Here is a 22,325-nt window from a genome sequence, read left to right as displayed (position 1 = left end):
GGGTTAATGTCTCTCTATGATGTTCAACGACATCATATCCCCACCAATAGTGCCCGTGCAACCAACAAGACTAGTTGGTGAGCTACAAATAGTAACAATATAAATAGTTTAAGAAAAGATTTAGAAAACCATTTCTAAAGACACAAGATCTATCAGATTTTTAAAATACAATATATGCCACATACTTCAAAATGATAGGCGGTCTTATTTGTACTGCTGCATCAGAAGAAGCATATCATGATACAGAAGCTCTGGAGTATCAAGACCCCAGATGAAATCTGCATGATCCCAAGAGGGAATATACTTTTGGTAAACTAAATGAGGGATGCGAGGGAGTAACAGTTCAATATCTTTTTTGGTTGCAATAAAGTCATGTCCTCCATACCATACAGCTGTTGGCACAATCATATCTTCTATTTTATAAAATGGAGGTGTGGTCTGTTGAAAAAACATCAAAAATATGAAAACAAGTTTCACCAATCAATTCCATATCAGCCCTTACTTTTCAAACACCACAGTACTCTTGGATTTGTGATATCTGGCCCTGAAGAGTTATATTCCAGCCATTTATGCTAAAGACTCAACATACATGCCCTTTCCATTCCAGAGGTCTGTCTGGAAATTGAACCCTACATAGCTCAAAGTAACCGGTTCTTGCCTGCCCAGGGGACCTGTCCCCTGGCACTTGCCTGAAGCACCATAAAGGACTCACAGCCCAATTCTATGCATGTCTGTGCAGAAGTAAGCCCAATTAGAGTCAACTTCCAGGAAAGTGTGGATAGGATTGGGCTGTCAGGGCACAATCCTACCCTGCACTGGAATAGGCAAGCCAAGAGGCTTGCGCTGCATCCAGTGAGCGATAGAAGCCCAAAGCGGCTCAACCAGAGGTAAGGGAAAACTTTTCTCCTTACCTTGTAGGTAAGGCGCCGTTGCCCCTATGGGTCTCCTCAGACTTGCGCCACTTCTTGAGGCTTGAAGCTGCTCCGAACTCCCTGGGAATGGGGGTTGTGATCCGGCATAACTGCCAGATCCCAGCCCCACCTCCTACTCCCCACCTGCCCGCCCCCAGGGCTGCCCACTGTCTGCCCTCCCTTCACCCAGGAATGTCTCCCTCCTGCCTCCTCCCCACCCACCCCAGAGCCTTGCTGTGGCCCAGCCTGGCTGATGCAAGGCTCACCACAAAAGCTGCCATGGAGGCTGCATTCAGCCTCTGTGCACTGGTGTGGCTTACTCCTGAGGAGGCGCAAACGTACTTTATGGAACATTTGCGACCCTCCTGGGCCGGCGCAAGAGACTTGCACGGGACCAAATCTTCTTCTGCATTGCGCCCTTAAGCACATGCACAAAAGCACTGTGGCAGCCATCTGTGAATCAAATGTCCATAACTCAGGGAGCCAATGTATACCCTCGTTCCTTTCTCAGTGCTTGGTAAATATCTCCCTTGTGTTAACAAAGGCCAAGCTAGACAAATGTATAAAGTGGCCAAACTGATTATATTTTTATTGCTGTGGACCCTCCGCAACCATGGGTCTTGAATTCACTGATTTAACTATCCGTGGGGGGATAGTTGGGGGTCCACATGGGTGCCTCTAGAGGCTCCCTGCAATTACTTACCTAGAGTCTTTGGAGGCCTCTCCTTGGTTGCATGGAGTCTGCAACCCACTCTATTGGTCTCCGCAGGCCTCAGAATGACCTGCAGAAGCCTCTGGAAGCTACTTCTGATTTTTAGAAGTAGAGACCGGAAGTGGCTTCCAGAGGCTTCTTGGTTTGTTCTAATGTCCGAGGAGGCCAATAGAGTGTGTTACTGGCCCAGTGCAAGTCAGGAGAGGCCTCCATAAACTCAAGGTAATTAACTGTACGCACTTCAGGAGTGGATCCCAGAATACGTGGGGGGGGGGGGAGTCCTGGAAGCAAACCCTGCAGACAAGGAGGGCCCACTGTATTATTTTTAAATACAGATGTGATGGAGCCAAAAAAAACAGAGTTGAACCACAGGCAGAATGTTGTGGGTTGGAAACTCTGGTCCTGGTGCCATTCTACTCCCAACTACACCCTATTTAAATAGAAAAAAATGACTTCCTTTTTCCATAATTAAAATAGCAAGCTGGGGAGGGCAGCAAGAAGAAATGTGTAGCTTGATCCTAAAAAAACAAATGGGTTGCTGCCTCCCCCCTTCCCTGCCCCTTAACGGGCCAGAAATAGGGCTTCCCAGGCTGTTGGGTTGTGACTGACCCAGTTTGAGAACCTGTGGTCTAGAAGCTACTGTCTCTAGCAAGGTCAACTGCGGTCTTGACTCTGTGAATTAGGGAAGCTCTCAAGTCTCAGAAGCACTGAGATGTATCTTGATTTATAATCCCATAAATATTTAGCAGGACAAGAGTTTCAATTTTTTGCACCTGAGAAGCTAAGATTCTGATTTACATGCTTGATATTCTTGAAGAGGACTTTGGTTGATTAATGAAATCTGATGTATTAATGGCAACTGCAGTCAGTACTCTTTATATGCGAATTCACTATCTGCAAATTTGCTTATCTGAGGCAGAATTGACACCTATGTTTTATTATCCGCAATTCTGTTCTCGTTATCTGCAAATACTGTGCCAGTGCACTTGGGATGGGGGGACACAGCGCAGCTATGAGCGAGCAGGCAGGCAAGAGGGAGGTTGTGGGAGGAGGAGAAGAGTGGCCTCCTTGTGAGCAGAAGGCAGCACCAGCGCCATACGGGGGGGGGGGGAGAGGAAGAGACAGTATACCATATACTGCCAATGGGCGGGGGGGGGTTGCGATAATTGTCAAGTCATTATACTTCTCTTTTTTTACTAAGTTGTCCAATTGGGTCAAGTTTTCATGTCGAACGGGCATTGGGATTAGCCCATGGAGAATCGTCAGACACATTCGTATCTGCTTCCAGGTGTGGGAACAGATCTTGGATGGTCTCCACATCTGGAAGCAAATCTGCTTCCAGACTTGGAGACCATCCAAGATCTGCTTCCAGACTTGGAGACCATCTCAAGGTCTCCTGCTGAACTTTCATGACCCTAGTGATGATGAGAGGCTGATAATGTGAGGTCTCTGGAAGGCTACCTGAGGGCTGCTGTGGGGCTGGGGCAAGCCCAGGGAAGGAGCCAAGAGAGAGCTGGAAGAGGAGGGTGGGTGAAGCAATCCCTTCCCCACTGCTGAACTCTGAGACTTGTTGTTGGGCCAGCAACCTTCAGTGAGTTGAGGGATAGCCAGTACAGAGGAAGAATCCTATCTAGTTGATGAGCCCTTGCTATCAGCCCAGCCCAATAGACTTCAAGGTGAGATTCAGATTCATAAAGTTCATGGAGTGTGTGGTGAAGAGCGTTCCCTGAAACCCATCCCCATTTTCTCCATAGGCTGAATGATTTATTATCTGCTAATTCAGTATCCACTAGGGTTTCCTGTAACCTAACCATAGCAGATAATGAGAATTGACTGCAATTCTGCTATTTTAATTATGAGAAGACTGGAAGCAGAGTTTTCTGTCCTATAACAATTTTAAGAAAAAGAGAGAGTACCCTTATTAACTGGACAAAGGGGCACATTTTAAGCATGAGTTCTTTTATATTCAGTGGGAGGACAACTCTCCCTATTTATCTCAGCATAGCATCTTTACCATTTCCTCCTTGCTGGTGTCTTGCTTCTGCTCATTAAATTTTTAAATTATGAGCCTTCTGATGGAGCTCCCATGGCAAGCAATGGGGAACCTTTATGTTGTGATTAAGAACTATCTGATGACATGCCCCCCCCCCCCACATCCTCACTGTACATATTGGGAAGAATGGTTTGGTTAAAGTGCCTGGAATATTCAGGACATGGAGTTAAAATGCTATTTCCTGGGGTTGTGGCATTGGTGGGGAGGGGGTGTAGCAAGAGACTAGAATCCCTGGTTCAACTGCATGGACATAGAGAAAGACTAATGAGGAGGTGACCATATTAATGCCTATATTACACCCTTATAAATGTCAATATAGATGTTTCTGCCAAGTAACACAAGCATCCACTTTACATGCCAGCATATATGGATGCCAGCCTGTCAGGATGAACTGTTTCAACCAGAACTCACACATTTGAACTGGACACCAGGCTAAGTTCATGAAGAAACCCTTTGTTTTCCCTCTTTGCCACTCTTCCCCCTTTTCCTTTCTTCCTGTCTCTAGCAGTTAGCAGGCGGGGTGGAAGAGCAGGGGCTCCTCAAAATCCTTTCCTTTGAGATGGCCCTTTTGTCCTGACTTCATCAGATGCTTCAAATACATTCTGCATTACAAGCAACCACTACCACAAGGCAGGATTTCTTTGTATGTGATAGTTCTATATGTATTCTTTTATAAGAAAACTGACCTTTTCAGTGAAGTCATCTCTCTCTTTCTTAAGGGATAGAGATTTTCTACCATGTGCTGGTTTGTTATCCATTCTAAGATTCCTTGTTGGAAAAGAATTGGGGGGGATGGAAGCCATCGTGGGAGAGGCACAGAAGTAAATGGAAGGGATTGTCAGTGGGGCAGCAAAGTGCCCAACTTGGCCAGCATCTATCACAGTCCATATTTGACTGAGACCTCTTAAAGACCAGACCAAATTACTCACTTCCAAAATATTTCCTCATTTTCCTTACCGTGTTATAAAATTCCTTGTTCTTGGATCCATAGTCAAAATACTTAAATTGTTTTGATTTGAATACCTAGAAAGAGGAACAGGACATACTCAGATTACAATCTGCGGAATTGTCATAATTCTAACTTTGAAGTAGGGTTGCTCATATTCAAATTAATTATATGGAAAACTGAATAATCAGAATCCCTTGTATAAAATGTGTGGGAGCTTTGCCAAAATACTGGGGTCTCTAAAAAGCCATTTCAAAGATCATACCGTTGTTTGCACTTCTATACACACGTATCTGGAAGTAAGTTCCATTGAACTCAGGGAATTCATGAGTAGACATGTGTAGGCTTACAGTGACACACACAGTGTATTTTCTTGGTTAAAGTTTAACTAGTTCAAGAGTTCTGAAGACATTAGTTCTCTTTTCAGTGTTAGTGATTCCGGGGAATCCTCAGACAAAACCTTGTGCTGCCCATGGTGCCTCTATTGCATATGTGCTTCCACACGCATGTGCACTGGGGCCATTGGAGTGGTTTGGATTCTCCTTTCTCAATGTCTTCTGAGTGCTGACAGGGGAGAGGCTAAACCGACCGACCCCCCCCCCTTTGCACCTTCCTGGTCACTCAGATTAAACTGAGACAGCTTGTGATGCTCTTGTTTCAACATTGCTTGGGGACTGAGTGTGGAGTGGCCTTTGTCAATAACCTCTTGCCCTTCTCTCACAGTGCCCTGGACCCAAGGAGCCATCACCTTTTCTTCCCTATGTAAGCTGCGGGCATTTTCAGTTGAAACAGAAAGATAGGATATTGCAGAATGCTTGATCGTTATTATGACAGTTTGAGACATTTTATATTTGAGTTTTCATCTCCAAGCATAATCCTTCACCTTTCACAAGCTCTGAGGGAATCCCCATGACTATTCCTGATCTCTTCCATCACCCACCTCTGGCTGGCCCTAAGTTCAGCGCACTGCTGCTATGCCAAGTCACCTGCAGTGTGCCTGGCTGTTCCCTCATGAGAATAACTTCATGAGCCCTTCCTGAGCTGATGCAGCCTATGGAGTAAACAGCTGTTCTACCCTGTCAAGCCTCCTCCCAGCTTCCATCAAAGTAATGCTCCTTCCAAAAGAAGAGCTCTATAATGGCACATGAGATGCAGGATAGATTTGCACAGGGTTTTTTTTGTAATGGAACACACTAGAATGGTGTTCCGGCACCTTTTCCCCCCCTCCTCCCCGCCCCCACCTTTTTTCCCTCCCTGCGCCACCCTGCACTGCTGGCTAGGGAGGGATTTGAACCTCCAACCCTGTGCTCCACAGCCCAGCACTCTCTCCATTGCGCTATAGGAAAGCCTATAGTTAAAGTGTTCAGAACTAATATATAAAGTCTTGAACCCAGCTGGTGGCCATCAGTGCCTCAAGTATTAGTTCCAAACACTTTGAGCCAAAAATTTCCTATGGCTCAATTGCTAAAGTGCTGGTCTATGGAGCCAGAGGTTGGGGGTTCAAATCCCCATAAGGAATAATTTTTCTTCAGGTGGGGAGGTAAATAAATAAATAAAAGATTACACTTGTTAATCTTAAACTTGTTCTTGTAAGTGAGCTCCTGCACCTTTTTTTTTTTTTACAAAAAAAGCACTGCCCCTGCCTCACTGCACTCACAGCTCTTGCCTGAGCCCAGCCCGCCTTTCCTTTCCCCGCGCTCTGCTTCCCACACAGCTTCCAATCCGGTGGAGGGCACAGGGACATGTGCTGAGGAGGAGGATGACGATGAGGGACAGCCAGCCAGCCAGGGAGACGGGCTGCAGCATCCAGGTACTGGCTTGGCGGAGGAGGGGGGGAAGGAAGCTGGCTGGTGCAGCCTCTGCACCTGAGACAGCCTAGGCATGTCTATTCCGAAGTAAGTCTCATTGTGCTCAGTGGGGCTTGCTCCCGGGAAAGGGTGCATAAACTTGCAACCTGAGAGCCCAATCCTATGAATGTCTACTCAGAAATAAGTTCATTTTTAGGGGGGAAGCACATAAAAAATATTTTATTTCTCCTATAAAAAATGGATTATAAATAAATAAATAAAAGATTAACAAGTGAGTTCCTGCACCTTATTTTTTTTTTTTTTAACAAAAAAAGTACTGGATTTGCTTATATAGGAACTGTAGTTGATGACAATTCAAAGTTCAGGAATTTGTAGAATGATGATTTTCTACTATAAAATTTGTATCCTTCTGGTTGGAATAAAAGAGCCTCTACAAAAGCATTTAAAAACTAGTTAAGATGACATTTGATATTTGAGGTTTGAAAAGATTAAAACGTATCTTGCTAGAAAAGTTTGAGCTGTTGACACACATATAGCGGAAACTGAACGTTCAGTCAAGTAGTGACTTTGGGATTATAACTATAGAGAATACATTCAGGAAATCCTACCTGGCTCCAATGAAGTTCTGTCTTCACAGAAGTAAAATCAGGTACTATTCCAACATACACATCTGCTCGACTCTGAGAAAAAAAAAATACAAAGAGAGATGCAAGAATACTCTGCGGAAGAGATTTCCTTGCTTGGCCCATTGAGGTACAGGAACTACAAAATTAACCTGATTGCCCAGCTCTGTGCCTCTCCTGTGCTGCCTCTCCCAGGAAAGCTGTATTTGGGAATTCACTGCAAACCCCAATCCTCACTCTTAAGGCACCTTGATAGAACTGCCACTGCCTCTTTGTCCTGGTTTCCCCCTTCGCTCTTCCCAAAGAGGATAGCTGAGAGAGCTGTGCCGCTGCATTTTGGCCTTTTGAGTTATAAATTCCCTGAATTTAATATAATGCCTCAGCCAAAAGGTGTGTGTGGGGGGGGGGGACAGTGTGGGCAGCACATGCACCAAAATTCAAAGGGGGTTCACCTCACCTGCTTCAAAATTAGTAATTGCAACTTTTCCCATGTGACCACAGTCAACCCCTCCAGGCTCCCAGCTTTGGGAAAGACATGGCTAGCAAAACAAGGAAAGATTGCCAAGTCTAACTGTCCTCACCAACCTCAAGTTTAAACCCAAATTAGAAAGCATGTTAACAACCCAATGGACCTCCTGAACTAGATACCACACCTGCACCTGGATGAGAAAGGCAAAGGCAGCACCAGTTTGGTGACCATTCAGTAATAAAGGGGCCTTGATTAGCTTACCCCCAAAGAATCCCATAGGATTCTACGGGACAAAAATCTATAGAAAACCAGGGCACAAGCCTTTTGTACTCCTCATTCCTGGCCTCCTTCCTTTCCCATTGTTTGTCTGGAGCTTTGTGAAGCCCTCCCCTTCCATTCCAGCTGCCATCCAAGAACACCATGCCAGCAAGCAGTCAGGATTGGCAACCCCTGCTTGCCCTTCCCTTTTCACCCATCCTTGTCAATTCCCCGAGCACAACTGAAGCCTCTGCTCCAACACAGGCTAGTCAGTTGAACTTTGTGGTCTGACTCTCCATGTACCCCTTCCCATGGGGAAAACAGCTCTGTCTCTCTTACTCTGCATCCCTCCTAGGATTAAGGCCATGGCCTAAGTTTTGTGGAACATAATCCTGGAGTTGTACTGAGCCGGCACAAGCCTCCTGCACTGACCCAAGAGTGTTGCCAAGATGCTGTAAAGCATGTTCATAACTATTCGTTTTAGATTGTGAGCCCTTTTGGGAGAGGGAGCCATTAGTTATTTGATTTTTCTCTGTAAACAACTTTGTGAAGTTTTTTGTTGAAAAGCGGTATATAAATACTGTTAATAATAATAATTATATTCTCAAGCCAAACATGCTGGAGCAAGGACATGTGCTGGACAGCCGGTTTCAGAGCAAATTAAGATTGGATAGTTAAGACTTGATTCTTAGCTCTCTTCAGCATTTTACTCAGGAGGCTCACCTGGTCTTGGCTCCCTTGTCCTGTGGCAACACATCACACACAGACTCAGCAGGTGCAGAATGGCAACCTTGGTCATTGACACAGCCTCTTTACAGACCCACAATTCCCCTCTATCTTTCCTCATCTGTCTCATGTGCAGTCAAATCAATGACAGGCTTAGTGTTTCAGACCTTCCTCCTTTCTGTGTATGAGAGTGTATGAGAGTGTGCTTGTGTCTGTGTTGACTTATTTTAGGGGATCCGCTTTGGGCCTCCATCATACATAACTGCATCTAACATATCCCCATCTACCAACAATTCCAGAACCATGAACATTCCTCCTCCCAGTATGAGTATGAGAGAGTGTGCTTATCTGCACATTCATTTTATTGTTGAACTGTTTTAGGGGAAGCCCAAAAGGACAATGGCATAGACAGAAAGGGGCAAGGGGTGGGCCACCCCGGGTGGCACCCTCAGGGGGGAATGACACCACTAGTGACCAAAATTGCAAAAATCACATTTGTTAGGAATAATACCATCATGTTATATATCATTTGGTGTGTAATTCAATGCAGAATGTATGTCACTGACTACTATGTGCAGGGGAGCAATAGCAAGGGAGGGCACTGATGTTCATCCATTGCCTGTGGGAAATATTCACTGCATTTATTTTCCAGTCATTATTAATATTCATTTCATGCCATGACTATTACTATCTCTTAGCCTCACCTAGCTCAGAGGGTTGTTATGAGGACGAAGGAAGGGGAGGAACCTTGCACACCACCCTGAGCGCCTTAGAGGAAAAGTGGTATAAAAATATGAAAAATATTTAATTCATTAATTTTGTTGTATGGGGAGGTGTCAAAATTTTATGGGCCCGGAGTGTCAAATGACCTAGTTACACCACTGCAAAGGGGGAAAACGAAAATCAGCACCCGTCAAGCACCATTAAGTAACAACAAAAGGGGCTTTGATTAGCTCACCCCACAAAGGATCCCATAGGTCTCTAACAGCCCAATCCTGAGCTGCCCTGCGCCCAAGGCTGCAGCGACACCAAAATGACTAGTTTCCCACTGGGAAAGCGGGGGAAGTGATTTACAGCCTGCCTCCAGGCTCACCCCTTGTTTGGAGGCCTTGGGTTCTGACCATAGAGATCTGTTCTTTCATCAAAAACATTCAGCATGGTCAGAATTGCAGTACTTTTCTGTCTTCCTATTCCAGTAATCCTCCAACTCTCCTCCCTTTTTTCCCCTTGCATACACCTTCAACCCTCATTTTGTTAACCCTGGCCCCGTTGAGATATCCCAGTTTTCCTAAGTCCTTTCTTCCCCTCAATTCTTGCACTTCTTTATGCCACTTTTCCTTCTAAAGTGTTTCTTTCTCTTCCACTCCTCTTCTTTCCAACAGTGGCTTACTATGAGGGTCCATCCAGGAGTGAGAGGTCAGCAAATAAGTGCAGTAAGATGAGCTGCACTGAGTGAGTGGGAGAGCTTTGCTTGGCACTGTTTTTTGTTCTGAGTTTTGTAACTTCCCCCCTTTCGCTTTTTTTTGCACTTTTCACTCTCATGTTCCTCATCCTGCCCTTAGGATCCCTGCACACAAGTTAGTTTTCCCCAGTGTGCAATTCTTCTTGAAGTTTATAAAGTACCACTGGGAACAGCAACATTTTGGGCTGTTAAGCAACATACATAAATAAGAACATAGAGTCCACCTACCACATTTAAGTTGTGTTCATTAAATCCTGCTGCTGTGAAGATCAGCTGGATGCAAAGTTGGTCTAATCCTGGATAGCTGCACAACTTGGCATTGATGTCTTTAATGCGGTTACTGAGTAAACATAATTCTTTCTTCCCAAATATAGCCTGGGAATTAAAGATGCAGAATCTTTAGAAACCAATCTAACCAGTAGCCCTGAATCACAAGGAAACATTAAGGTTCTGTCCAAGGATTTTTCTGCCTTAGATTAAAGCCTGCTTATTTGGAAACCAAGGTTTGTTTCCGCACTGTCCAATGAACACTTGAGACAACAGATATGGGAGAAAGGGCCACTTTATTTCACATTAGCAAGAGAAGCAGAGGCTGAGACCTGCAGCATCCGAGGCAGCGAAAGCCCCTGTGGTGCGGGGAGGGACCTCTGGGCGGTACCAGAAACCTCTGCCCCGAGGCGGGTATGCACCCGACTCCAAGTTGCGCCCCGCTGCTGGGTGGCATGTCTCATCCATGTCTATCCCTTAAGGGGAAGGCAGCCGGACCGCGGACTGCACCACCTCGAGCCGCTGAGCTTCTGAGGTGTGCCCCGCGGTTCCGGCCCTGTTCTTGTGCCGCCAAGCCCCTGAGGACTGAAATAGGGTTCCGCCCTGCCTATGCCGCCTGAAAGTGCATGCCAAAGTCCCATTCACACCTCCTAACCCGCACCACCTGCCCTCTTAAAGTGACCAATGGCAGCTTGCAAACGGGGGGGGCGTAACCCCCTGGCCAATAACAGTCTGGGGTAGGCGAAAAAACTGCCTGCCCCTCGGCCAATCTTGGCAGGCAGCAAAAAATTCCTACCCGGCCCCAAATGGCAACCAGTTAAACTCAGACTGCCTCTAGGGCAGGCGGGCGGGTATTCCCACGGTGCCCACATGCAAAAGGAGGAAGAGGGCTGGGTCTCGTGCCCTTTTAAAAGGTCCGCTGTAGCTGCCAGCCCCAGCCCCCTTCCCCTCCCCCTTGGGGAGGGACTCTCGTGTCCCGGCCAGGCCAAACAAACTCTGATCACCCCTTTAATTAGGCGATCGGGATTTCCTGAGACACCTTTCTTGCTTGACTGAAATGGTCTCATTTAGCCCTCCCATAACACAAAGATGGTATTGGGGGGAGGGGGGATTGGCAGGGTCTGATCTATCTCAAGAAGCCTCTGAACCCCTCGCATGTTCAGGGACATCAACAGGTTCTTAACTGTGCATACAGGACACAGTAGTGGTGAAACAAAGATTGGAAGTCAGAAGCAATTGCCCACTTCTAAATTGCCCACAGTCAGAAAAGACTGAATGAATGGGTTGCGGGGGAAATATTGGAATGATAATTTTGTACAAAAATAATATTATATAAGAAATACTGACTATTTGTATGTCTCTAGGAAGTGCCAGCAGCAGGGCAAGAATGCCTGTGGTGCCCACTAACGTGTAGCCAGGAGAAAAGCTGATGAAAAGTTTGACCTTTTGAGCCAGCTGTGGCATGATGGAAAATGCAATGAGGCCTGTAAAAGAGAACAAAATTCAGAAACCTAAATGAGAGAACCTGTAGGACTTCAAATGGGAGGGGCTTACTTGCTCTGGTTTGCATGTATTAACATTTTTTATTTACGTTTAACCTGTATTCAGGTTTTGGACAGCTGAAAATAAATCCCCATAATGAGATGACTGTCCTGTTGTTTGTGCAATCTGATCCATCTTTCCTGGTGTCTACATTCTGTGTATTCAGTTTTTGTGCTTTTTAATAGGGAAGAATGTCCACATGCCTCGACAGAAGACTTAGCTCTGACCAAAAGGGAACCATCTTTTGATTTATTTTTCTGCATAGGTCACTCTGAAAATGCTTTTGTTCAACAGAGTTATACAAATTGTTTACTACTAATAAGAATAGTTTGATCTCTGAAGGTCTCAAGACCCACTGATTCTTTTGTCAACATAGGATTTATGCACATGAGAGTGGCTTAACAGACAGGAAGCAACAGGCAAACTGTTTCTCACCACTGCACCTTCTTTCCCAACATGTGTCACCAGAGGTTTCTGCTTGTCCTGCAGCATAAAACCCAGAGAGCCTGATCTCTGAAAATGAATAAGCTGGTGAACAGGTACAAGGAGAGATGTATGAAAACTGCCCAAATCAGGTCTGAGGGGCCCAATGTTTCTGAGACTGGCAACCCAACACCATGGGCAGAATGGTTGTCCTGCTGTCACAAAAGGTGCCGCAGTGGCACATGGGGGGCTTTGCCACTAGGCCAGTTCAGATCGGTTCAAGCTACCACTGCCAAGAGGCAGCAGCACAGGAACCATGCTGCCACAGACTGCTCCAAGGCAGCTCCCAGACTGCTCCAAGGCAGCGGGAGAGTCTTGTGGGTGGGGAGGGGGAGCGCAGGGAGAGTTTTGGAGCAGTTTTTTGAGGGGGAGAGCAGGGGTGGAACGGGGGTGAGGGGTCGATGCTGGTGGCAGCAACTTGCATCAAGAAACTGTCCCCCTCACCTTCAAACAGTTCTTTTTAAGGAACTTTCATCTGAAAATAAAATATAAATTGGGTAATATACAATGGCCTGTGCTGTATCCAACGTAGGTTAGAAGCAGTGGGAAATCACTTCAGGGTAAGAAGATATTTTTTCCCCTTACCCCCTGTAATACCACAACCTGCCTTATGGGGCTACTCAGACCAGCTGTTTATCCAAGAAGCCCTGTAGTGCTGTTTGGGCCAGGGATGGGGGTTGGGATATGGCATATACTGCTGATCCCACCCCCTTCCTGGGCCCGATCTTCCCCCAGTTTCGCTCTACCCTGGCCCAGAAACACCCCTCTCCACCTCTGTTCCACCCTCCCTCCACCCTCTCCCACCCCCTGTGCTGGCCAGTGCAGGGACTAGACCTGACACCAGCAGGCCAGTGCACATCATTGTGCCAACACTGCTGGCTCTTGATCAGCGCAAATATGCCTTACAGCACATTTGCAATACTTGACAGCCGGTGTGTGTGTGTTTGTGTGTGTAGGGGGGGGGGTGCTCTGGCACATTGTACCTTTAGGATTTGGCTGCTCAAATAACACATGGCCATGAGTCAAAGAGCAAGAAGAGTTTGATGGTTCTCATGACTTGAAGAGGATGAAAATCTAGGCTAGTTCACATTCCACATGATAACTAAGAATAAATAGATAGACCTAAACCTCATTCACTTATTTTTTAAAAGTATTTTTATACGTCCTTCTGTTTTTTACACAGCATTCAAGGCAGTTTACATGAGCAGACTCACAGTAAACACCAATTTTGAATGGGACTTTTACAATATCGTACTATGAAGGAAACTCACAGAACCCTAAGTTCAGCAGGACTTCACCAGGAACTGGCATTTTCATCTGGTTAGAGACCAGAGTATAGATGAAAGTCAAAGCTGGATGAATATCAGAGCATAGCCTTATTAAGGATGCAAATTTATCTTGGCTGGCAAAAAAATGTAACTAACTACCCATATGACACATGCTAATGCATGCAAATCCTAAATAAACAGAGATAAAATAAAAACAAATCTAAGATGTTGATAAACAGTGTGGAAGGTTGGATGAAATCATACAAAAGAGGAAAGCATGTGGACGAAATTGTAAATGTGGTTGTAATTGAAAAGGGCTGGAAAAGCAAAGCCATGAAAGTCTACTGGATGAAAGTCAAGGCATTGCTGTACAGAGATAAATAAGGCGAGGCTGTCCTAAAATGGCTGCTGAGCATTCTTCTCACTGCAGACCTATTCAGATCTTAACTAAGTGTATAGGCAGAACATGGGGGGGAAGGAAGCTCTGCTCCATCCTGTTGTGCTCCCCTTGAAGCCCTGGCTTTTGTCTCCAGGGTCAAGTGCTAGTTGTGGGGAGAGTTCCTCTCTCAGAGATTTCAGACCCTGGGCTTGCTTCTCCCTCTCCAGAGCAAGGGGAGGAGGTGGATCACGTTCGGCCAAGGTGCAGCCCTGGATGCAGCCAAGCCCTGTACTTTCCTTTTGTGCTCCATTTGTGACAAGCTCTATGAACCTCATTTTCAGCCTATTTTTCCCAAGATCTGTTCTGCCCTCCGGCCCGGAGACGAGCAGCTAAATCCTGAGCTACCCGGCATGTGGGACTGCAGCGGTGCCAAAAATAGCTGCTGTCACATCCAGCATGCTCCAGGCAGCTGCTGCCTCCTCCTTGAGACAAAAGGACTTTTGTCCCCTTACCCCAGGTAAAGCGAGTACCCCACAATGGGGCTACGTAATTCTATGTCAACCCGAAGGTTGGCGTAGAATTCACAGCCTCCGGGTTGGGCAACCAGCCAAACACGGAGGCTGTGGATTCAGTGGAGCAAAGCTCCTCCTGTCCCGCCCTGCTCCCTCCCCTGGAACTCCTCCTCCCACCCTATCATCGCCCTCCCTCTGCCTCCCCCCATCCAGGAATGCCTCCTCCCTGCCTTTTCCCATGCCCCTACCTACCTCTCTGATGCTCAGAGGTCTGCGCAACTGCCAAGCGCTGGAGCTCCAGTGCTCTACCAGTGCTAGTCCAGCGTCGGCCAGCATTGGGCTAGCACCAGTGGAGCACTGGCACTAGGGCCTGCAAATGTGCCTTTCAGTGAGTTGGCGTGCAAAGCTTAGGATTGGCCCCGAGACATCAGAAAGGATTTAAAAGTGAAGCACATTTCATTCTGTTCCTGTTAACTTACCTATTGTAGCACCCTGGGAGTGGCCCACATAATATAATGCATCTTGCTTAGTTTTCTGCAGAATAAAGTTGATTGTTGCTGGAACATCATATATCCCCATTTCATGAAAACTGCAATACACACACAAACAAAACAGAATCAAGATGTTTCCTAGCAAATACCATATTTGGGTTTCCTACACAGATACCACAGTATAGGGCAGTGCATCCCCCACTATCTGAAGTGGGGGGCCAGCAATTTTTTCTCTTAATGTGAAAGAGACAAGCAACCTTCCCCCCCCCAAGTTGCTCTATAGTTGCTCTGTTCCAAAGTTGCAGAAACAGATCTGTGCTCTATTCCATGGTGTAGCTAAGGGGGTGCAGGGGGTAGCAGTCGCACCAGGCAACAAGATTTGGGAGGGGGGCAACAAGCTCAGCTTGACACCAGTGGCCAAAATTGTGAAAAAAATTTGGTATGTATGAATAATACCGTTAAGTTATACATCATCAGAAAGGTAATTTAAAGCAAAGCACAATGAAATAAACCCCATTTGAATATCTGTATTCTATCAAAAGTCATGGCCAATTAACCAGAAAACGAAAACGCAACTGCCTTATGGAACAAAAAGTGGATTTTCTTGACTCAAAACTGACCCATGAAACTGATTGTTCTGAGACCAAATGAGATGTTGTTATGATACTGCATGGAACCACTAAGGTGTTAATATGAGGCAGCTCTCATTTCCATGTATCATAACACAGCTACTCCTGCTAACTGGTAAAGAGGTACTTTTTCAAGTGATGCTCCTCTTATATTTAGCAGGGGGAGAATAACAATCTCTCTTCAACCCAACACAGTGTCTCTAACCACTAGGGGGCACACTTTTTATTTATTTACTTAATTAAATTTGATTTTGTCATGGAGGGGGGCTACAAAATCTTCTTTGATCCCAGCAGATCAAGTGTGGTGAACTGCTGGGGTGGAGGAGGCAGGTTTCCCCCAACTTGCACTTTTTAAAAGGCCCTAGTGTGACGTCACTTCCAGTTGTGACATCACTTCCGGGGCATCATTTTGAGCTCTGCTCCGGGCTACATGTTCATTAGCTACGCCACTGGCTCTATTATTACTGTTGTGTCTTTCTTGGAAATTTGCAGCAAACTGGTAGCCAATGGCTTACAGACCACCACTCTGAGTAGCACTGGTACTTGGAACAGGGCTTGATCATGTTTCCACTTACAAGGCAAGGTGGCAGGTTTATTATCCTGTGGAAAGAGTACAGAAACAAGCACTATATGTTTATTGCAATTAAAGGCATGCCCTGGTATTAGCAGGGGATGTGCTCCTAGCCCCCCTCCACGGATAGCATAAACCAGGAAATCCCCTACACAGCCCCACGCTCCTGCACCCATTTACAAGTTTTAAAGCTTATCAGGGTGAAATTCTTCTCCCTTAAACAGAGTGCTATAAGCTTACAGACGTATAGCATTTTAAGGCTGCCTCCTGGCAGCCATAACACTTGAAAAAATGTTCTGCTACATGTCTGAAGTGTGTGAGCATCTAGCACAGGACTGTTCTAGCCGCCTGACCTGCCTACCTCTTCGCAACCATCAGAAGATTGGTTAGTTCACCTTCACCCATTAGATCTGTTGAATGTAGACTAACACACAGACCAATCCTACCTAACTCCCTATACGGCTATGCAATGGCATCAATGTGGTACCCGCTGTATCCTGCATGGAAAGGCCCGGTATCCTGCGGGGGAATACCACCTCTTTCTTGAGATCATCTCATGTCTTTTTAGCAAGCCATGTAGATTGGGGAAAATTCATTTATTTGAGTGTGCAACGTTGGATATCTTTCCTACAAGCACACGTGAAACCAAACACAATTTTCAGAAAATTTGTCTTTTAAATGATAGTATCCAAAGAGATGGGGGGGGGGGGAACTATGGAACCGAAATGCTATGACATATGCGGATTGGTGGGAAGGAGGACATCTGATACTTTGACGGTTTACCCTGTGTGTGTAAAAATATTATTGTGGTAAGGAGGGGGATTTTTTTACGGGAGGGGGGAGGGAGGAGCAGTAATTCTGCAACACCATGTGACAGCGAATATGAAAAGAAATAGGAAAGGTTGCAGTTCACCTCCACCTTGTGGCTGTCATGCAGAACTTCAACCACCAGGTTTAAGTGGAAAGAAAAGGGAAAGCAGAAGCTTTGTCCAGGCTTGGAATGTAGGTATCATGTTAGAATTCCACTCCACTTTCTCCCACTCAGAAACTTTGCACCATTGCTACTTATGAATGAGCACTTGCTTGCTTAAGACTCTTTTCATAATATCCACAATTTTAACCTCCAAAGCAAGAAACATGAATTTGAAGTCATATTATTTGATCTGATTGTTCAACCAGGTTTTTGAATTATTAATTTTGTCTATAATGCTGGAATTTGTCATCATGATCTCTGTGTCAGCAACACGTTCTTCAACACGAAGCCCCAACATAGAGTCTCTTGGAGACACCCAAGATCAAAGCACTGGCACTAGCTCGATCTGATTCTCACCAGATGCTCCAGCCTTCCCAGCATCAAGATCACACGCAGTTATTAGGGTGCTGCCTGCGACACTGACCACTCCCTGGTGTGCAGCTGAGTGAAACTGCAAACAAAGCGACTGTCTCACATGAAAAAGGAAGGAAGACCTCGCACTGATCCCAGCAAGACCCGGGATAAGAGAAAAGTGGAGGAATTTGCACGAGCGCTTGAGGAATCTCTTCCAGGCCCGGTCGATGCAAACGCATCCAATAGATGGGAACATTTCAAGAATGCTGTTTATAATACCGCCTTGTCCATATTCGGCAAGAAGACAAACAAGACGGCAGACTGGTTTGAAGCCCACTCTGAGGAGTTACAACCAGTCATTGAGGAAAAGAGGAGAGCTCAAGCAGCATACAAGGCCTGTCCCAGTGAGCACAACCTGCAGGTCCTCCGAGCTGCTCGCAGACTGCCAGGAGATGTGCTAACGACTACTGGCTCCAGCTCTGATCCCAGACACAGATAGCAGCTGACACAGGCAAGATCAAGGAGATGTATGATGGTAGCAAGCAGGCCCTAGGTCCAACACAGAAGAAAATTGCCTCTCTGAAGTCTGCCGCAGGCGAGGTCATCCAGGATCAGGCGCAGCAGATGGAACGCTGGGTGCAGCACTACTCTGAGCTATATTCCCGAGAAAATGCAGTGACCAAGGAAGCGCTGAACAACATCGAGTGCCTGCCTGTGTTGGAGGAGCTTGACAGTGAACCAACCCTAGCAGAACTTCACGTGGCCCTGGACTCCCTCGCATTTGGCAAGGCACCTGGGAAAGACAGCATCCCTGCTGAAGTCCTAAAGTCCACCCAGGCTCCTCAGCATCATCAGGTCTTTCCACAAGGACATGAAGGGCACTGTTGTCTTTGATGGCTCCACATCAGACCCCTTTGACATCTGAAGCGGAGTGAAGCAGGGCTGTGTTCTTGCACCAACCTTGTTTGGAATTTTCTTTGCTGTCCTGCTGAAGCAGGCCTTTGGAACTGCAACAGAAGGCATCTATCTCCGGACCAGATCAGACGGAAAGCTCTTCAACCTCTCCAGACTGAGAGCAAAGTCCAAAGTCCAGCTGAAATGTCTGCGTGACTTCCTCTTTGCCAACGATGCAGCTGTCACTACCCACTCTGCCAAAGATCTCCAGCAGCTCATGATTCGTTTTAGCAAGGCCTGCCAAGATTTTGAACTGACTATCAGCCTGAAGAAAACACAGGTCATGGTTCAGGATGTGGACTCACCTCCCTGCATTACAATCTCTGCACATGAACTGGAGGTTGTCCATGACTTTGTGTACCTTGGTTCAACTACCTCCGACACTCTTTCTCTTGATACAGAGCTAAACAAATGCATCGGTAAAGCAGCTACCACATTTTCCAGACTCACAAAGAGAGTCTGGTCCAACAAGAAGCTGATGGAACATACCAAGATCCAGGTCTACAGAGCTTGCATTCTGACTACACTTCTGTACTGCAGCGAGTCATGGACTCTTCGCTCACAACAGGAGAGGAAACTGAATGCTTTCCACATGCGCTGCCTCTGACGCATCCTCGGCATCACCTGACAGGACAAAGTTCCAAACAACTCAGTCCTGGAACGACCTGGAATCCCTAGCATGTATGCACTGCTGAAACCATGACGCCTGCATTGGCTCGGTCATGTTGTGAGAATGAATGATGGCCAGATCCCAAAGGATCTCCTCTATGGAGAACTCGTGCAGCAAAAACGGCCTACAGGTAGACTACAGCTGCAATACAAGGACATCTGCAAGAGGGATCTGAAGGCCTTAGGAATGGACCTCAACAGGTGGGAAACCCTGGCCTCTGAGCGGCCCGCTTGGAGGCAGGCTGTGCAGCATGGCCTTTCCCAGTTTGAAGAGACACTTGGCCAACAGACTGAGGCAAAGAGGCAAAGAAGGAAGGCCCATCATCAGGGAGACAGACCAGGGACAGACTGCACTTGCTCCCCGTGTGGAAGGGATTGCCACTCCCGAATTGGCCTTTTCAGCCACACTAGACGCTGTGCCAGAACCACCATTCAGAGCGCGATACCATAGTATTTCGAAACTGAAAGTTACCAACTAAGAAGAATGCTGGAATGGGTTTATCAGTAAGTATGGATAAGAACATCTCAGGATTCACACTAGGTAGGCAATCAACGTTGTAAATCTTTTTCAAATGACTAACACGTTTGCCATTTTCTCTTTTTGTAATCAGTAAAGATGCACTTGACCTTCTTGGTGGCCATTTATTTGGAAGCTCTGAAAAGTTTTTATTTTGAAGTTAACTGTATGAAATGAGTCTCTATGTTTATGAAAACCTCACTGCAATGAGTTAATAGTTACTGGACTCAAGGAATAAAACTGCAGAGGGGTAGAAGGCAAAAGTGCACCTTCATCAAAAAATTTTCCCATCTATTCAAACTGTGAACTGTTTCCTGGGCTTACCTGAAATTCCAAAATTGTTCCTGATCGATAGACAGATACCGGTTCCTTCTAGACCAGGTGGTCCCTCTGCAATTTAGAATCCAGACATCATAGCCAGCATCTGCTAGGAAAAATGCTGGACTGTTGCTGGGGAGATTTGCAATCAAGCACCTGCCCTCAGTCAGGAAGCCATGTACCAGTAATACAGCTGGCCGATGCCCTGGAAAAGAAACAGAAACTGTGGAATCTGAGGTTAGTCATTTTGCCTTGACAACAAGGTGGCACCTGGGAGGTGTATTCTAGACCTGGACATCTTCGGCAGCACAATCCTGAATTACCCCCACACCCCACTGCCAATACAATGTGCTGCATCCTCTGTGGGGGCCAGTCATGGAAATATTGGAGGATCCCACATCCTGGGGTAAGCGTCCATTCAGCCAATGGGTCACCTTGGATCTGCACCAGCCTCATTGCTGGGGGGGGGGGGAATGACGACAGCAGCATAACCCCTTGCTGTCTATATCCACCTTGTTGATACAGATAGCACTGTTCTGCCCAGCATTCTTCTCCAGCCCCTCCCAAACACTCCACTGTTCCTCTCACAACCCACGCACATTCCACCCCCACTACCTGATAACCGTCCCCAACAGGGACAGCATGCTCGGGCAGGGAGACAACAGTGCCACTTCCTCTTGCAGCAGCACTCACAAAATGGCCGCCACTGGCACATGACATGTGCTGTCACCAACCATTTCACAACAGAATGCTGCCATTAAATCTAAAAACCATACTAGACATGCAGTTAATTGCATCATGTGACCCAATTTTGAGGGGGGGGGGTTTCTTATATATAAAGACTATCAGAATGCTCTGATAACTCTGAATGGGCCTTTCATTTGAGTGAACATAGATCATATACCCAGCTGCCCCAATAAAAAAAATCACAGGAGTAGGGGAACCAACAGTGGTTCACAAGACTGCAATCCTTTTCTCACAGTTCTCTTTTGCGTGAAGAAACTTCTCTCAGTCACTCCCCTCCCCTCTCATTCAGCCAAAATGAAACCAAGACAGACAGACAGTCAGACAGACACACACACACCTGCAGGCTGCCCTTTTTTCATTGGAAGCCAGCCATGATTGTAGCAAAACTGCTGGCTGCTTCCCTATGTATTGTAATGTGTGCATACGTGCTGCTTAACTCATTGACTAGGCTTGAAAAGAAAGGAGTGGAGCAGAAAGGCAAGGCATTTTTTCTATTTACTTGCTTGGTCCTTGGGCTTTTTCTTTCTTGTTGGGTTCAGTGTGGCTCTGCCACTCCTGCCTCCCCTGACTACATCACTGCAGCACAAGCATAGCTAAGGCTAACTTCATGTATGCTCATGTGGTCCTGTAGTCATTCAGAATCTTACAGAGGGAAGCAACTGTCCTGTAGTTACTCTGATGACTCTGAATGGGTTTTTCATTTCCCTGAACGCAAATTATATGCCAGGCTGCCCCAATAAGAGAATCACAGGAGGAGAAGGGGAACCCACAGTGGTTCAGATACTGAAATCCTTTTCTCACAATTCTCTTTTGCATGAAAAAAGCCTCCCAATCACTCCTCTCATTCAATGAAAACACACATTCACACCCCTGCAGGCTGGGATGAAGAGAAGTGACACTGCAGCCCTTCCTGCCCTGAAATAACAGTAGATCAATCATATGAAGTGGATTGATTTGGATTGAAAACATGGGCAGGAGAAGGAAAAGGCAGCGAGCTGGCAGCAGTTCCCCACTGAAGGTCTCTAAACAACTTCGATTGGACCAAATAACATCTTGGAACGAGACTGTAAGTGTTACTCCCAACCCTGCTTCATCTAACAACTCGGGCTACCTAGAGACTGAAACTGATTTGGAGGGGGAAGAACATAACAGCATACCATGTTTGGGAAACACTAAGAATGGGTCCTGCCCTGAAGTGATCTCACTAAATGTTTATGCTCATGAGAATGCACTGGGAGATAAGGACCTAGCTCATGGGGACCAAGAGGAACTGGTGGACCTTGAACCAGGCAATACCTCCGTCTTAACTCTTTTGGGAGATCACTCCCTTGTTGCGGCTAGAACAGTTTTGGCAATCTTTCGGGAACTTAAGTTTATATCCTCCCAAATTGATGCACTACAAAAGAAGTTGCAGGAGCAATCAGCCCCAAGACCCAAGGGCAGCTCTCCAGCAACAACACAAGCTTATAGCCACACGCAGATAATGCCCAAGGACGCCTCTGTCTCTGCGAAAGAATCTAGGATCAAACCTGTCTCTCTGCCTAAAGCTGCTGGCTCTCGTTCATGCTGTTTCCAAGCAAACCAAATTCTTCTGGAGGTTGGCAGAGTGCCAGTAAATTATGGAAAATGGAGGGACAGGTTCTGTGTAAAAATTTCTTTAAGTAAACTTTTATGTATGGACCT

General features: G+C 46.3%; 1 protein-coding gene across 1 annotated transcript; it reads right to left on the bottom strand.

The window, feature by feature from the left end:
* Nucleotides 1-204: 204 nt before the first annotated feature.
* Nucleotides 205-20,351, bottom strand: LOC136645174 (lysosomal acid lipase/cholesteryl ester hydrolase-like). Its single transcript, XM_066621412.1, has 8 exons — nt 20,219-20,351; nt 19,902-20,100; nt 14,899-15,008; nt 11,583-11,719; nt 10,197-10,343; nt 7,039-7,110; nt 4,634-4,699; nt 205-438 (listed from the first exon to the last, which is right to left on the bottom strand). Exons 1-8 carry the CDS (start codon nt 20,349-20,351, stop codon nt 205-207), a joined length of 1,098 nt encoding a protein of 365 aa, XP_066477509.1.
* Nucleotides 20,352-22,325: the final 1,974 nt, after the last annotated feature.

The sequence above is a fragment of the Tiliqua scincoides genome, chromosome 3, assembly GCF_035046505.1.
Source record: "Tiliqua scincoides isolate rTilSci1 chromosome 3, rTilSci1.hap2, whole genome shotgun sequence".
In the NCBI taxonomy this organism is placed as follows: domain Eukaryota; kingdom Metazoa; phylum Chordata; class Lepidosauria; order Squamata; family Scincidae; genus Tiliqua; species Tiliqua scincoides.
This window is presented reverse-complemented; position numbering and strand designations above follow the sequence as displayed.